At 50.4% G+C, this 16,443-nt stretch overlaps 1 protein-coding gene across 6 annotated transcripts in view; it reads left to right on the plus strand.

The window, feature by feature from the left end:
• Abcc12 (ATP binding cassette subfamily C member 12) overlaps window positions 1-16,443 on the plus strand; it is a 72,200-nt gene that overhangs the window by 29,372 nt on the left and 26,385 nt on the right. For 5 of the 6 annotated variants that reach the window (XR_005283284.1, XM_038312380.2, XM_038312381.2 and 2 more), the window contains 8 exons: window positions 2,230-2,301; window positions 4,679-4,803; window positions 7,698-7,770; window positions 9,194-9,397; window positions 12,514-12,648; window positions 12,767-12,842; window positions 12,933-13,001; window positions 15,970-16,059. Coding sequence is in view for 5 of the 6 variants with exons in the window: in XM_038312380.2 (XP_038168308.1) it covers window positions 2,230-2,301; window positions 4,679-4,803; window positions 7,698-7,770; window positions 9,194-9,397; window positions 12,514-12,648; window positions 12,767-12,842; window positions 12,933-13,001; window positions 15,970-16,059 (844 nt within the window). In the remaining variant the exon portion in view is untranslated. Of the gene's footprint in view, window positions 1-2,229; window positions 2,302-4,678; window positions 4,804-7,697; window positions 7,771-9,193; window positions 9,398-12,513; window positions 12,649-12,766; window positions 12,843-12,932; window positions 13,002-15,969; window positions 16,065-16,443 lie in introns of all 6 variants that reach the window. The other variant, XM_038312382.2, reaches the window with a different exon arrangement.

A 16,443-nucleotide genomic window follows, 5' to 3' on the forward strand; every position in this document is an offset into this window, starting at 1 on the left:
CTCTCTCTCTCTCTCTGTGTGTGTGTGTGTCCAGAAATCCCACCTATACCTCCTGCCTATCTCTTGGCCGGTCACTTTTTTATTACACCAATCTCAGCAATACATTTCCACAACTTGCATCAAAGACGCAGGCAGCATTTTGTGAAGTAGTTCCAGGCCCCGGCCACTTACAGCTACTTTACCTTGGGTGTGTAGCCTCAGCTCTGAAGAGTCTGTCTCTTTGCCTATTCTCTTCACAAGCTGGTTGTGAGAGCAGAGAAGCTGCATCCAAAATGCTTAGCTCACGGTGAGCTTCGGCTGCCATTAGCAACCGCTGCCCTCCTTCTCTTTAACAATCACAGCGAACCTAAGTGTTGCCCTTACAAGTTCTAAATTCAGGCTGTCTTAGTTGCTCCAAATTTAGCTTCATGATTCCACTAGTCGCTGTCCTCCAGGATGAGATCAGGGCATGCTATTCCGAGTTACACCCTTAGCCCCGAGCCCACACCTGACGCAAGGTTCTTAATAATGTTTGGTGGCTGAGAAGGAAATAATGAGACACCCAGAAGACGCAGGCCTCCTGGGGCTCATTCTGAAAAAAAAAATAAATGGGCCTTGGAGGCTCTTGCCTTTCCCCAAAGAAAAGGCGGGACCCAATAGAGTTTTATATGGAAACCTCCATGAAGCTGACCTACACCAAGGCTCCATAACTGGCCTCATCATCTTGAAGAGCTACTGTGATTTACAGGGCCAGCTTCACATACTTGCAGCTTTGACACCATGGGTTCCACGGGACAGGGACTCCATCTGTCCTGATCATGGTTTATTCCCAGTGCCTAGCATGGTGTGTGATATTCCATAAAGATGAGTTAAAGAAGTTATTGATGACAGACACCATGCCAGGTGTGACAGAAGATGATGAGCTCGTCTAATCTAGTTTTGGGGTGGGAAAGAAGTCATATTGGGCTCCATACTGAATGCCTCTGTTTTAAAGGGTTGCAGCAGGTCTGTTTATAAATGTTCTAGAATGTTCCGTGTGCAACCTCTGCTCAGACACAGAAGCAGACAGGCTATCTGCCTCTCTCCCCCTGAGGCTACCCCAGAGGGCTATGTGACCCCGGCCTTGCCTCTTTCAGGTCTTGCTCAATGTCACCCGTGACAAGTGTTGTCCATGACTCTTGTCCACGCTTGGGACCTTTAAGTGTACATGCCCACCTTCCACCCACAGAGTCTAAGACTTTGACAGGCAGTGCAAGGGTGTTGGGGTGTCATCCGAATCTTTGCTCCCTTTCCCAGAGTTGCCAGAGCTTCTCCGCAGCTGGGAGCTTCATTTGCCTTCTGTCTGGGCAAATTTAACAGAGCATGGTTTACGGGTGTCACTCTTTGCCTGAATCATCCTCCTCTCTCCTGGTGCTGCCTGCACCTCCCAGACAAGCTGCTTTCACTCCAAGGCTCACTCAGCAGGTGCTGCTGGGCCAGCACAAACGAACGGATCAGCTTTCTAGGAACTGTCCCATGTTCCTCCGGTCCCACCCACTCATCACCCTTTCCAGGACACACATTTGACAAGCTCCACATGTCAGCTGCTCCCCTTCGTTCATCTCCAACTGAACCCCAGGGGCCAGCACAGGATCCACCTGTTATGTTCGTCCTCTGGGCAGCTGCGATTTCACTGGGATTTACAATGTCCTCCGTGGTGACCGTGGAGCCAGGGTGACTACAGGTGCTCAGTACCGCGCCTGGTGGCTGAGCTGGCACACCTACAGCTATCAAGCCATTCTGTAGAAATAGTGGGAAACACTTGGAGTTCTAAATTGAGTTGTTATGATAAAAGATTACTTAAAAAATGACTTCTGAAATCTCCCGGCTCTCTATATTTCAAATATGTCTCATGTCTCCCTGGGTCACATGCCCCTTTCCCTGTCATTAGACTCATGTCCTCAGCCCCTGGGCACAGGACAGCCCTCATATCCAGGTCCATGCCTCCTGAACTGGCACAAGGCTGTTTTCACATCAGTGTGTGAGCGGGATTTTCCGGAAGCCCTCTGGGTACTCTGCAGCCCGAGGGAGGGCTCTTAATTAAAACTCTCTTCTCTGCATCCTTCCAAGCTGTGCATAGGCACAAAAGCTCAGGCTGCAGCTGCCACCTTGTCCTGCCTGGCCTGGTCAGCATAGAGCCTGAGGCCCCCAGACAGTGTGTGGGTGTGGGGGGTAACTGTCTTACTGTCATCTCTCTCTCTTCTGTGACAGGGGAAGGTCTTAGGGATATGCGGGAATGTCGGAAGTGGGAAGAGTTCCCTCATCTCGGCTCTCCTAGGACAGGTAAGTGTGTGGAGAGAGCTGGGAAGACTACATTGACAGGAGACTGGAAGGATTTCCTTGCTGTAGACTTGGGGGACTTAACGAGCCTGTAGAACAGTGGTCAGGTTTGGCTGCACATAGTTAACGTGAGTGCTGTTGATTCCTTTGGGTTGATGCATTTGGCAGCTCCATGCTTGGCTAAACACGGGCCAGAATTTTCTCACATCTTTAGCTTTACCTCCTGAGGACAGGAGTTAAACAGTGATTGCTTCCTTGCCTTCAGCTCCATGTTGGCCCAAACAAGAGATGGATTATTAAATCTGTGGCTTCTCTCATGGCTGTCCTGGCTTATAAAACCCAGAAAAGCAGCTTGGTGGAGAATGAAGGAACTGGGACTTATGGGAACTTTCGATGAATTTTTGATTGTTTGTTTCCAAAACCCTTAGTCCTGCCTGAGAGCCTTGAGTAAGGGTGACTCACTGAATGCCTAGAGGCAGCAGTGTGACCTTATCTGCTCTGAACACTTTGTATTGGAAGAGGGAGGTTCCTAGATCTTGACCTGCTTTTGCCACTTCTGACTGTTTTTGCCACCACTAAGAAGGTGGTAAGGCAACTTACTGTAGTCACAGGTGGCCGTCACGATTGTCATGGTTCACAAGCGTCACCCTAAATGAGTAAGGCATGTTCGGAGGAGGTTGGGGAATTAACTCTTCCTTCTGCCTACTGTTGTTCCTAAAGGGAAGATTGATTGAGCTGGGGTTGCCTCCCATTGCTTAAAGAACTTGGGGGACCTCTGAAGGAATAAAGAAAAGAGGCTTAGCAGGGCCCCACCAGAATGGGAGCGTGAGTCTTCTAAGTGCCAGGGTGATTGGCTTCTTCGACCTCCCTTGACTCGGCAGGGAGATGGCTATGATTATGTCCCTTCCTGGAGGTGAGGCACGGCCTGGGTCGGGCAGGCTCTGGCTGCTAAGTGTGTGTGCTTCTGTGAGACCTCAGAGTCAGTGACACACTGGACACCAGCGCCACTCTCCACCCATCAGCGTGGGTCTTCCAGCAATGTAAGAGCTGACCCAGCCGAGCTACACCCAGACTTCCGCCTTGGGCAGCTCATCCATTCACAGTCAGTCCCTCTTGCGGTGCGTTGATATCTATTGCAAGGAAACTGGCCTCCTTTTAATGTCTAACCTCTGATTTATCCCTTGGGAGCGTCTCAGAGAAGATAGAGCCTATCTTCCATGAAACAGTGAGGGAATCCTGTGCTTTTCCGTGACGGGGGAGGGGGGAAGGGTAAGCTAGTATGTTCTAGATTGCGGGGTCACACCACTTTGTCTCAGTTGCATGCTCACCAGTTCCCTTTGGACAAAGAGACTGACCTCTCTGGACCGTGCCATCTACAAAATGGCCAAGGAGGGCTGCGGCGAGGGTTAGCAAAGGGAGCGGACATGCCAGCCAGAGCTGAGTCCTTGAGACCAATCACAGCTTCAGCTGGCTCAGCACAGCGCCTGGAAGGCACCTACGATTTTAGATCTGCTCTTGCTAATGACATCATCTCTTTTCCAAATCTAACTCCAGGCCCCTTCCACCATTCCCAGGGTTTTCAAAAATAGTACTGCACCATGTGACACTGTCCCCGCTCAGCCACGCTACCACCACCCCATGGTCATCCGCCCCAAGTGTCATACTTTTCCTCTATGAGTCTCCTCTATGGAGAGGGATGGTTGTTCATTGCCACTGCGTCTGCCGTTGTCTATCAGAAGCACACTGTGCAGGGTCAGCTTAAACGCCCGTGTTTACTCAGCATCACGAGCAGGGCCTCACATGCTTTCTAACGGGGCCACTCAGTATTATCAAGGTCCCAAAGTTTCTCACAAAATAGGCTTTCCCACTCTTTTCGGGGGGGGGGGGGGGGGAGGGGGAGAGTTCTGGTCCCATTAAGGTCTGAATTCTTGCATGGTTACATCCATGCAACTGAGTCAGAGCTACTTCTTTGAAGTGGGCCATACTGGAGTCTCCACCCCAGGGGTACAGGCTGTGCTCTGCTCCCAGGAACCACGCTAGGGAGAGTTGGATCCATTCGGCACACCCGGGGGAAGGGGATCTTGCTGCTCTTCCTTAAGGCATCTTGCTGTAGTTGGCCCAGGGGTGAGATGAGTGTAGCTTGTATCCTCCCGTTGGCAGTAAGACTCTTTGCTTACTGCTTGTTCCCTGGATTTCCTGCCTCGCCCTTGCACGTGTCCCACCTCTAGACCCTCTACTGCACAGTTGGGCTTACAGGGTGTGGATGAGACATCCGTCAGTCCCCTTATATCCATGTGACGAATGCTCAGCAGTTAGAGGGTGGCGTTTGGGAGGGACTCTGGGATGTGTCTTCTAAGGCTCCCCATTACTGTTGCTCTAGATGCAGTTACAGAAAGGGGTCGTGGCTGTCAACGGACCTTTGGCTTATGTGTCTCAGCAGGCGTGGATCTTTCACGGGAATGTGAGGGAGAACATTCTGTTTGGAGAGAAGTACAATCACCAAAGGTATTAAAACGTGGGCTGTGTCCGGCACTCTGGTAGTTGGTCCACCCTGCTTCAGCTGCGGATGCCACTAGCAATGGTTACTTAGTGGGTTTCTTCAATGCATTTTGATGAAACATTCATGGGATCTGCCCCGGAGCAGGATCTTCTTTTTCTGACCCAGGAGTTCAGGAGAAGCATGTTGTTCTGCAGACCTGAGGCCACATGGCCTACTGGGAAGAGGATGTAGTTGTCACTTCGTTCCCAGGGCAGAGTACCATATGCTCTGAGGTTCTCTGTAGCAGGGCATATGGTGTCTGACTGGAGAAAAATGAGCCTTGCAACTTTGATTTAGGCTAAGAAACTAAGACTTTGCTTGGGATCACGAGCAGAAGGCGTGCAATTAGTCATTGCTCGCATGATTAATTCACGTGGGCACCAGCCAGGTAATTGTTGTTAGTGTCCTCAGATGGTCTGATGAAATAAAATTGAAACTTCCGGTTATAAATCTTTGATACGTGTTGGGCCATTATCTCTAAGCTCTGGGAAGTAATGTCTTCCTAGGTCTCTTTGCCTCAGATAAGTCCCATCCCAATTTTTGTTTTAGGGAGACCCAGGCAGTAGACCCCATTTCCCTGATGGGGAAGCTGAAGTCTAGAGAGCTGAGTTGGCTGCCCACAAAGCCCGAGTCTTGGACCTGTGCGGGTATCATTTGTTTCCACTGAGACTGCTTATAGCAGGGTCACTCAAAAACATCCCCAAGCACCACAGGACTGAAGTAGGAAGAGTCAAGTTCAAGGGCCCACTTGCGGTTTGGACTTCCCTTATTATCTGAGCTCACAGACTCCGTACCTTCTGGGGTGGCATTGGTCAGCAGGTGTCTTCCCAGCAGGACGCCTGTGGCTCTTCCTCCTCCTTCCTTGGATGTGATGTCATCAACAGAAGGCTCACATATGACAGGAAATTCTGATCAGTGGTGGGAGTCCTTGGTATGAACCAAACAGTCCTGCTTAGTGTCTCATGGCCATACCCCCTTTGCCTATGCCTACGCCATCCCTCCCTGGAATGTCTTTGCTTTCCACAGAAGCATGCTGGAAGGACAATTACTTAGCTGATCAATAAAGAGGTGAAGGGGCAAATATTAGCCAAATGTCTGTCATGTGCAGGGCACCATAAGGAACATGGATGTTGTTCCTCATGTGCTTATAAGAGTTACGTTAGCATCATGTGACAGACAGTCTGACAGAAGCAACTTAATGGAGGAAAGGCTTCTTTGGGTCATGGTTCCAGAAAGTTTCGGTCCACCAAGGCAAAGGAGGCATGGTGGAACAGCTCTGTTTGTGGCTAAGGCTGTTATCAATTAATAATGAACTTACCAACCATCCTTAGTTGCAGTACACAGCTTGCCAGTGGGACAAAAGTCTCAGGCTCAGTGTGGGATCCAGCAGCTGCTTGGATGTGTGCAAATGAGGATGCCACTAGGAATGCCAGCTGTGCAAGCGAACGGCCAGATTCTGAGGCTCTGGGTCATTGTGGTGCCTTGGGGACAGTTCTGTTAAGACAGAGCAGAGCAGTGGAGTGTCAGCTTCTCCCTTGCTATGGGACCACATACCCTACTGGATTGTATGGAGCCAGAAGCTCTGAGAGGTGGCATTCTACCAGGGCTGTGTGGGCTCGTGCCTGTAGATGGAACGGCAGGTCGCCTCCTGCCACCCGGCTAGCTTTACCCAAAATAATTACACGGAAACTGTATTCTTTTAAACACTGCCTGGCCCATTAGTTTCAGCCTCTTATTGGCTAATTAACCCATACTTAGTAATCTGTGTAACACTACAAGGTGGTCGCTTACCAGGAGAGATCTTAACCTGCGTCCATCTCAGAGAGGAGAAGCATGGCGACTGCTTATGGCAACCGCCTGAAGCGTCTGCCTCACTGCCTTCTACCCAGCATTCTGTTCTGTCTACTCCGCCTACCTAATTTTCTGTTCTCTTAAAGGGCCAAGGCAGTTTCTTTATTAATCAATGAAAGTAACACATAGACACTCCTCCATCATGTGCCCAGTAAGACGAGGTATTTGCCCAGCAGCTAGACTGTACAGAGCTAGTGAATTCCTCATAGGTCTGAACTCCAAGGCTTGAGAATGGGTGATACTGAGGAACACTACAGTCCCGGAAGCCCCAGAGGTAGGGTCCATTTCCTACTCCTCTTTCCCGTGAAGTGATGTCTTTTGTGCCTATTCCTTTTTTTCTCCAACATGGTGGGTGATGGGTGAACAAAGTAGCTTTGTGGATCAGAAGGAGTTCATCAAGGGTGTCAGGGTTGGCCTTTGCAGTCACTTAACCCTATGCTGCTCCACCACATACAATCCCGTCTTCCATCACGACCTTGATTCTGCCTTGTGTTCTCCTAGATGCTGTCGTCAATAACAGCCCACATCTTTTTTAAAATTTACTTTTATTATTAAAATTTCCACCTCCTCCCCACCTCCCATTTCTCTCTCCCTCCTTTAACTCCCCTCCCCCTCCCTTGCCAGTCCAAGGAACAGTCAGGGTTCCCTGCCCTGCGGGAAGTCCAAGGTCCAACCCACTCCATCTGGGTCCAGGAAGGTGCACATCTAAACAGACTATCCCCTTCTTTTGCTCAAAGAACAATGATAGCAGTTGGCACCTCCAGTATTTCATAGACTGTGAGGGCATTTTTTTCCTACATGACAGGAACCCTGTAAGGGGAGTCAACACAGCAAGGAGAGACCCCAGGGGTCGAGGAGACGCTGCTCTCGGGACAACTTGCCTGTGAGCCTTGAGCATAGCAGTAGCAAGAGTTTCACTTTGTCCCCTCAGCAACAGTGGGTCCTTCAGGAACAGTCCAGGCAGCAGTGCCGTGTGCTACTCTGACCATTCTGACCTCTATGCACCCAGGTATCAGCACACAGTGCACGTCTGTGGTCTTCAGAAGGACTTGAACAGCCTCCCTTATGGAGACCTGACTGAGGTGAGCAGAGATGAGTCCCATTTGCCCAGTTGACCCTGAATCTATATCTACATGTCCCAGAGGCAGAAAGCCCCAAGGAAATGCTGGCAAAGTCCAGTTTTTGCCTATCAAAAATTCTACTTTGGGGTCCACCAAGTGGAGGTGAACCCAAGCCTACTTGCGTTTGACGCATGGTTGTTGCTTCCACAGCCCACTTCCCACATTCCCACCATCTCAGGAAGGGTTCCTGAACACCTGCTTCCTAAAGTCAAGGTCCAGCTCCATCCTCAAAACAGTGGTCCAGAGAGCTCCATATACTTGGGCGTGTCAGGGCTCCCGGTCCTCCCTGGCTCCATGCAGCCCAGGAATGCTGAGTCACCTTCAGACCCTGCCCCTCAGGGTTGAGCCTGCTGACTCAGGCAACCCAGAGCCATTGTGCCGCCCTCCCTTCTCTCCCCAGCACACCATGCATCTAGGACAAGCTTTCCCACAGTGCCAGCTCAGAGAGCCTGAGCGTCTGGTCTCGCACTCCGCCTGTCAGGCGTGAGTGACTGGCTTTTCCGAATGCACAGGCAGCTCTGGCTTCCCCTTTTGAGTTGTGCACCCCTGTCAGCCAACCAAGGTGTCCAGCCACCCTCTAGCTTTTCAGGGTCTGGCCCAGCTTCACGCAGGAAGACTCTGAAGTTCCACCGTCAGCAGCAGTTTGCCACCAAGAGCTGCAATTAACGCTTCTTGGTTAGTGCTGGGTGAACACGCGGGCTGCTGCTTTTGTGTGTCTAGTGCCCCCTGCTGAAATGTGAGCACCTGATTTATAGGTTACTTTTTCTGTCCAGTACCCAGCCCTCAGCACCCAGCTTGGTAGCTGGGCATCTGAGTACAGTGGACTTCACTCTGGGCTCAGGAGGATGGGATTCCCAGAAAAACATAACCTAGGCTTTTCATCTTGCAGTAAATGTTTACTGAGCATCTAATCCATGCCTCAGATAAGGTGCTGGGTCTTAGGGATCTGATGGTGAGCAAGACAGCATGTCTTGTCTTCATGGCACACATGGTTTCATACAAGGAAGCGAACAGAGGGGTTCCTGGTCCGTCCACCAGGCTTTTAAAGAATCTCCGTTGTGTTATCAGCCAATACACAGTGGGCTGTGCACTGGGAAGCTGGAGCCATGCAGTAGGAACCCCTTACTCAGACGGGTCCCATCACAGTTGGCACTGTGCTTCAGTGAAGTGAGGGAGATGGAGTTCTTCCAGTCAACCCTGTCTAGTGTGTGTGTGTGTGTGTGTGTGTATGTGTGTGTGTGTGTAGGAGCTTGTGTGCAGAGACAATCAGCTAGCCTGACTCCTCCCTGAAGACCTGGGGAACTTTCGGAAGCACCGGGTGAACAAGAGCTAGAGGGTGCCAGGTGGACTTAATGATGGGCTGTGACATTATCCCTGTCTGTAGATTGGGGAGCGGGGTGTCAACCTCTCCGGCGGACAGAGACAGAGGATCAGCCTGGCCCGTGCTGTGTATGCCAACCGCCAACTCTACCTGCTGGACGACCCGCTCTCGGCTGTGGATGCTCATGTGGGGAAGCATGTCTTTGAGGAGTGCATTAAGAAGACACTCAAGGGAAAGACTGTAGTCCTGGTTACCCACCAGTTGCAGGTGACAGGGACATGGAAGGTCCATGAGGCTTGATGTTCACGGAGACCCCTATTCTGCCTAAAATAGGCATTCTCCACCTGAAACTGGCCCTACCTGGACAGGGGATGAGAGGGCAGGGAATGGAGGGGACACTGGTGAGTCCTGCAGCCACCCTGACTTCCGGCCTCCCCTGCCTGCTTTTCTCTTTGTATGACCTCCATTGGCCTAGCCTTTGGGGTCAGTAGGGACATGACCTTTCCTCCACCTCAGAGTAGATTCTCCAGGATCAGTTGACTCTGACAACTGGGCCGTTGGTACCAAGGAAATGGGGACCCAAGCCAGGACAGTTCATGCCCCACCCTTTCTCTGATGGGGACTGGATGGACCTGAGGTGAAAGGATTCTTGTCTGGGGTGATAGAATCTCTGCTTTCTTTCCTCACCCAGATAGCCATGGACTCCTCTGATGAGGGGCCCAGGAGCCCCCAGTCTTCCTCTGTCCCTGAAAGGCTCTGGAGGCCAGGACTAGGGGCCAAATGATGGGACTTAGATTGGGCGAAAACGGAGAATTTGACTGCGTGGTCATGAACCTTGTTGCATCTGTCCCACACACGGGTTTTGAATACTTGATGCAATTTAGGATTCCTTCTCTACTCAAGATAAGCCAGGGTCCCCCTCTCATGCTGTCTTGCTCTACTCTCTCTATGGCAAGTCCTGGAGATACACTGTGTGTGCAAACATGCATGTGTGAGCAAACATGCACGTGTGTGCAAACATACACATGTGAGCAAACATGAGCATGTGAGCAAACATGCTCGTGTGAGCAAAACATGCACGTGTGAACAAACATGCACGTGTGAGCATGCCCCAATATAGGAAGCCTCCCACAGGCATGGCACATGGGGCAGTGGTGTAGAAGTCCCGTCTGCTTGTCCAGCAGGCCTGACCTGGGGGCAGGAGGCAGGTGTCATTGCTTTTCAGTGAAGGGGAAGTTGAGCTGGTGAAGCTGGGAGGGTCAAGCAAGCAGCAAAAAAACTTGACATAGCTATAGGACCCTGTGGTCAGTGTGTTGGGACTTTCTGACTGAACCCAGGAGGACCACCCCAAAAAGAGAGGGCCTTCTCAAGGACCCAGGAAATCCAGCTGTCCTAGAGCCTCCCCAGAATCAGCTGAAGCATTCCAGTTTTGCACACGTGGGTGTCTGGCTTCTTCAGCAGGTGTGCCAGCCACCACTCTAGTAAACACTGAGTCAGGCTGGTTGGACACGAACTCCTAGGTCCTCTGCAGGCCAGGGCCAAGATAGAGGAGAAGGCTGCCTGGGCTCAGTCTAGAAAGGATCTCTGGCTTAGCCAGAGTCGTTAGTGTGGGTACCATCACTCTGGCTTGTGAGCATTGTCTCACAATAGCCTGCCTTGGGAAGGCTGTCTTCCCAAGGAGTCCTGGGTCCAGGAGGATGCCTTGGTCCCGACAGGTATGAGATAGAGCTGTCCCTTCAGGAACCCTCACGGAGGGCAAATCATAGCCATCTCCGACACTCACTAGCCGGTGCTATGATCTTAGGCAAGCCAGTGTTTCCCCAGATTCTCCAGCCCCACACCTTGCCAAGGTCACTGTAGCTCACTTGATTTTCGCTTGTTGGAAAACGAAGAGTCCACCAGGTGGCACCATAATCTTGGTGCGCTCTTCATCTTGGTCTTTGTGGGGGAGGGGAGGAAGCCTCAAACTGCAGCCCTGGGGCTTGTGAGAACATTTCTTAGTAGCTTTGACCTCGGATGCTTTGGAGTAGCTGGTCAGGACAGTCACTCATCTGTTTACGTGGGGAAACAGAGCTAGGCCAGCCGTCAGTTGTTGGTACTACTCGGCTCAGCTTCCGAAGGGTCTGCAGACCATGTATACACAAAGCTACCTGCTATTGCTGGAGTGTATTGAGGGCTTGCTGGGAGGAGGGATGTTGCTGGACCCTTCCACATCACGTCTGGACTGTGGACCACACACAGGCAGAAAAGCCTGTAGATTGTATCAGGCCCGAAGTGCTTCCTTTTCTTATCTGGAAAATCGATGGCTTAGCCAAGCTGCCTGCTTTCTTGAGCTGGGGGCTGCGGGAGGTCGAGAGATAAGATGTGAGAGCAGGTAGTGGAACACTGGAGGGTGATGTACGAAGTCTGTCTTTCGGGGGTGTGTGTGTGTGGGGGGATATTCTGTCAGAAGGTGTCTCCACGGGGCGCCAAGAGCCGGGTTCCCGCTTGGGCTGTTGGGGAAGGAGACAAGTCTTGGATAGGGGACACACAGAGGCTAGAACTATCCACACTGTTGGACCCACTCTGGTTGAAGCATGTGTATACCCACTCTGTACAGGCATCAGTGGTAGCCCGTGCTTGCAGATTCGAATCAAGTGCAGCCAAGTGGGACTTGGCTTTGTATGGAATGGAAGTGCAAAGCAGAACTCTGGCCCTGGTGTCTTTAGGCAGAACTGTTCCCAGTCTTACAGCATCTTGCCTGCCTCTAGGAGGGGCTTTCTGCCCTTTGATGGGTGGATGCCATCGGAAGAGCTCCAGAATAAAAGAGAGTTCCTCTCAGAATGCGAAAAGCAGAAGTGCTTTGGGTAAAATGAGGTGTGTGGTACTGTTCATTACAATAGTTATTGTAATGTTAAAGCTGATGGGGGTGTGGTTTCTACTCCGTGAACTCAGAACACACATCTCTCTTCTCTTTACCAAACCAAGGCCTCTATAATGGTCAATCAGTTTTCTGAGTAGGGTAGCTCATTCAGAGAAGACACAAACGAAGGTTCAGTTGCTTCCTTGTGGCAGCTTCTGTACTCAAGAGACTGGGGACTAGCTCAGAGCTGCTCAACTGGGACCCTCTAGGGGCATTTGGCCATGCTTGCAGACATTTTTGCTGGTCACACTAGGGAAAGGCATTCTACTGGTGGGTAGAGACCAGCGAGTCTGTGAAATAGCCTACAAGGCACAGGACAGCCCAAAGACAAGGAGTTATTTGTCCTCTGATGCCAGCAGTGCCAGAATTGAAACCCGAGCAGCTCAGCCCACCTGGGAGAGCTGGCTCAGTGTCTGGCACGTGACTGTTCTGCTCTTACCAAGGCAGTGTCATTGTGGATCACTGTGCTGTCCTTTTGCAGTTCCTGGAGTCTTGCGATGAGGTCATTTTGTTAGAAGATGGGGAGATTTGTGAAAAGGGCACCCACAAGGAGTTGATGGAAGAGCGAGGGCGCTATGCTAAGCTGATTCACAACCTCCGAGGACTGCAATTCAAGGTAACTACGTGTGTGCCTACCTACCAGGGTGAGTGGGATTAAGAGCCTTGCCTCATGACTTCCCGCCTGGGAGAAGTCTGTCATTGCACCTTCAGAAGTAATTTCATTTCCTCTCCAGGATCCAGAGCACATTTACAATGTAGCCATGGTGGAGACCTTGAAGGAGAGCCCAGCTCAGGGAGACGAAGATGCTGGTACAGTTGACAGTCCCCTCTCTCACTGCCCCTGGGTCCTGAGTGGACACGGACCTTTTCATTTATTTATTATGCAATTTCTCTTCCTAGTCTTGGCTTCAGGCGATGAGAAAGATGAAGGAAAAGAGCCTGAAATGGAAGAATTTGTTGACACAAAAGGTATTTCGCATCCTATCCCTCGGTTGTGTACCCTGGAGCGGGTGCTGGGCATCCTCTATTGGGAGAGAAGAAAGGAAACACGGTGGCTTTTGCTCTGGGAAGTTAGGGTTATGGCTTGTTGTGGTATGAGCTCGTGCTGTGTAGTCAGCACTGTCAGCTTGATTGGCTTGTGAAGCTTCTTGAAGATTAGTAAATGCCATCACTGGGTTCTTTCTGGGGACATGCCCAGAGGCAGTTGCCTACAAAGAAAACCCACCTTGAATGAGGGCAGCATCATCACCTAGGTCAGGGACCCAGATGGAATGAAAGAGGGAGGAGAGAACATGTTCATTAATCCATTCATTCTTTCTTTCTGTGTCCTGGCCACCGTGAGCAAGACATTTGACCACTCTTGTAATCAATTAATTTTTTGAGATTATAGCACAATTATATCACTTCCCACTTCCATTTCCTTCCTCCCAAGTCTTCCATATGCCCCACCCCCTTGTTCTCTTACAAATTCATGGCCTCTTTTTCTTTACTTGGTGTGTGTGTGTGTGTGTGTGTGCATTCCTAAATAAAAAAACGCAATCATTCAATCCATATAATGCTATATGTTTATACACATTACCCATTTTCAGGGCTGGCCCTGTGGATAACCAATTGGTGTGCTCTTGCCCGGGGAAGACCCTGTCTCCGGCTCTCAGCACTTGTAGCTGCCCGTTCTTTGTGTAGGGCTGAGCTCTCCTGTTTTGTGATAGCATGTCTGCTGGTGTCACCCTTGGTCAGGCCATCTAGCTGGACACTCTCAAGCTTCGTTTCTCAATCTACAACACAGGGAAATAACAGAATCCACTTCGGAGAGTCTTGCAAAGTTAAAATGAAAAGCTGTCCAGGAAGTGGTTGGCAAAGTGCCTGGAAGGCAGTGACTTCTAGAATCAGGTCTAGGCTGTTTCCATGGGTTGCTTTCACCTCCTCCCCCAGAGGTCAAAGCAGCACATGGACGTGATCTAGAGGCCAGAGAAAGCTCGCGAGCCCCCACTTTCCACAGGGAGCCTTGAGAAAAGGTAGTTTAGCAGTGGAGGGAATCAAGACTGGAGCAGGTTATACACCCACTCAACAAATAGGCTCCAGGCATTGCGTTGAGTCCCAAGTCCTGAAACAGCGTGGAAGAGAAGGCCGTGCTCACGGTTCTCATTGTAGAGCCTGGTAGAGGTCTCAGGCAGATGGGTAGCTGTGGCAAACTGGGGTAAAGGTAATGGGGAGTTGGCATGGGGGTAACAGGCTGTGGGAGGCTCCATAGAGGGGGCGGTCTTTGCGCTGGTCCTTCAGGAATGTGCACTGCTCCTTCAGAAATGTGTAGGAGTTCCTTCCTTGTGAAGTACGGGATGAGGAAATGGGGGAAGGTGATGAGGGGGAATTTGAGAGCAAGGGTGTGAAAAAATTCTGGGGAAGAGGAAGTAGAGATGGGACTGGCCAGGGCCAGCTGTCGAAGCACCTCTTTTCATTAGACTGTTGCTATCCAGCCCTTGTCCCTAGGGGACAAACTCTGCACCTCAGCCTGTTTAGGGAAAAGGATCATGAGTCTTCAAAATGCCCACAGTTGGATGGCTTTCTGCTAGAGTCCTGTGTGGCAAGAAGCAAACACACACACATGCACACACACACACACACACACACACACACACACACACACACACAAACATTTTGGACAGGTGTGGTGACACAGGCCTGTAATTCCAGAATGAGGAAGGCCAAGGCATGAAGATCATGAGTTTGAGGTTTGTCTGGGTGACCATAGCATGTACTGTTTCTGAGAAAACAAGAAAACAAACAATCAAAAGCCGAGAGCATACAGCAGCAGACTGAAGAGGACATTCATCTCTCAAGCTCACCATCATTTTATATAGGCTTACAGGGGGAAGAAAAACAAAACAAAACAAAACCTCTGCCAACTAAATGGCAGCACCTATTGAACAGAGGCACGTCTGGATTTCAAAATATTAAAATGTGAAGAAAAAGCCTTGAGTCACTGGAATACGGCACTGTTAATGCTGCTTATGACAAATGCACACATATTTGGAAAGAACCAATTTCTATGGTCTTCCTGGACCAAAGGGAAACACCAAGATACCTTTCTCATGCCTTGGGGGGAACTCCAGGCTGCTGATAGGCTGTGGGGGAATGGAGACCCCTTTCCTTATGTGGTCACTACCCACCCTTCTCCAGACAAGAACGTGGGCTGTGGAACATCACCGGAGACAAGCACCTGTCCGCCATGGTTAACTACTGACCTGCGGAGTACTCTGCATGGTGCTGGAAGGGCAGGGCACACCCTGAAGGCTGCACTCCCCTCCTCACCACTGTTGAAGTATTTTTTTTAAAGCTCAGGAAAAGTCCAGAAGGATGCCGGTCTGTCCCTTGGATGGGCTGGCAGGCTGAAGGAACTCTTACCATTTGTGCCTTGGGTCCCCTCATCTGCTGCCCTTTCCTCCTTTTGCAGCCCGGAAGGGAGTGGAACATTCCAAACAAGTTTGCAGGCTCGCAGGTGGAGCATCACGGGGCTCAGTCCATGGGGCTCCTGAGAAGTAAAAAAGAGACCATGTATAAAGTCCCCCACCCTGTCCCCCTGCCCTGCCACAGCAGCGTACACAGCCCAGCTGAGCTTGGGAGCTCTCAACAAGTGCAGACTAATTGTATACTCATTTGTGTCTTCTGCTTGAGGGTCAGCTCTGGGAGACTGCACAACCCTGGACTCCTATGCAGAGAACACTGTAGAGTCCTTAAAAGACTCCAAGTCACTTGTCTCCCAGGAATATAGAGAGGATTAAATAATATAAAATGAGCAAAGGTATACTAGAAATTTGAAAGTATTTGGAAAATAGGACAAGTGCCCTTGGTAGTGGAGGGGAGGGTGCAAAGGGGACATGCTGGCCTCACTGTACACAGCCTGGCCACCAGGCTCATGGCCCTGTGTTTGTCGCCATAGCTCCTGTGCACCAGCTGGTCCAGATTGAGTCTCCTCGCGAAGGAATCGTGACCTGGGAAACATATCACACGTATATTAAGGCTTCTGGAGGTTTGGTATAAAACATCAGGTTTCTTGATTTAATTTACATTTTAAAAATCTGTTTTTTAAACTGTTGGATTCATGTTTTTATGATTTCTTTCACCAATTACTCTTTTAATGCTTATGCTAGCGCTGCTTATCAGTGCTTTTATTTCCCCCCTAAAACCTAAAGTCTGATAATACAGCCCTTTAAATGGAGTCATTTTTTATCGCCATTAAAACTGCCAGGTTCTGTTTTATTGGAGCTGAGTGGGCAGCAGCCAGAAGCCATCAATGGTTCTTATACACACACATACACACACACAAGCATGTGCGCGCATACACACTGATTGCTGAGCACAGCTGCAATCAGTTCACCACAAGAGACTATCTGCATGTGCAAGTCTCTTGCAG

This window comes from Arvicola amphibius, chromosome 15, assembly GCF_903992535.2.
Source record: "Arvicola amphibius chromosome 15, mArvAmp1.2, whole genome shotgun sequence".
Taxonomy (NCBI): domain Eukaryota; kingdom Metazoa; phylum Chordata; class Mammalia; order Rodentia; family Cricetidae; genus Arvicola; species Arvicola amphibius.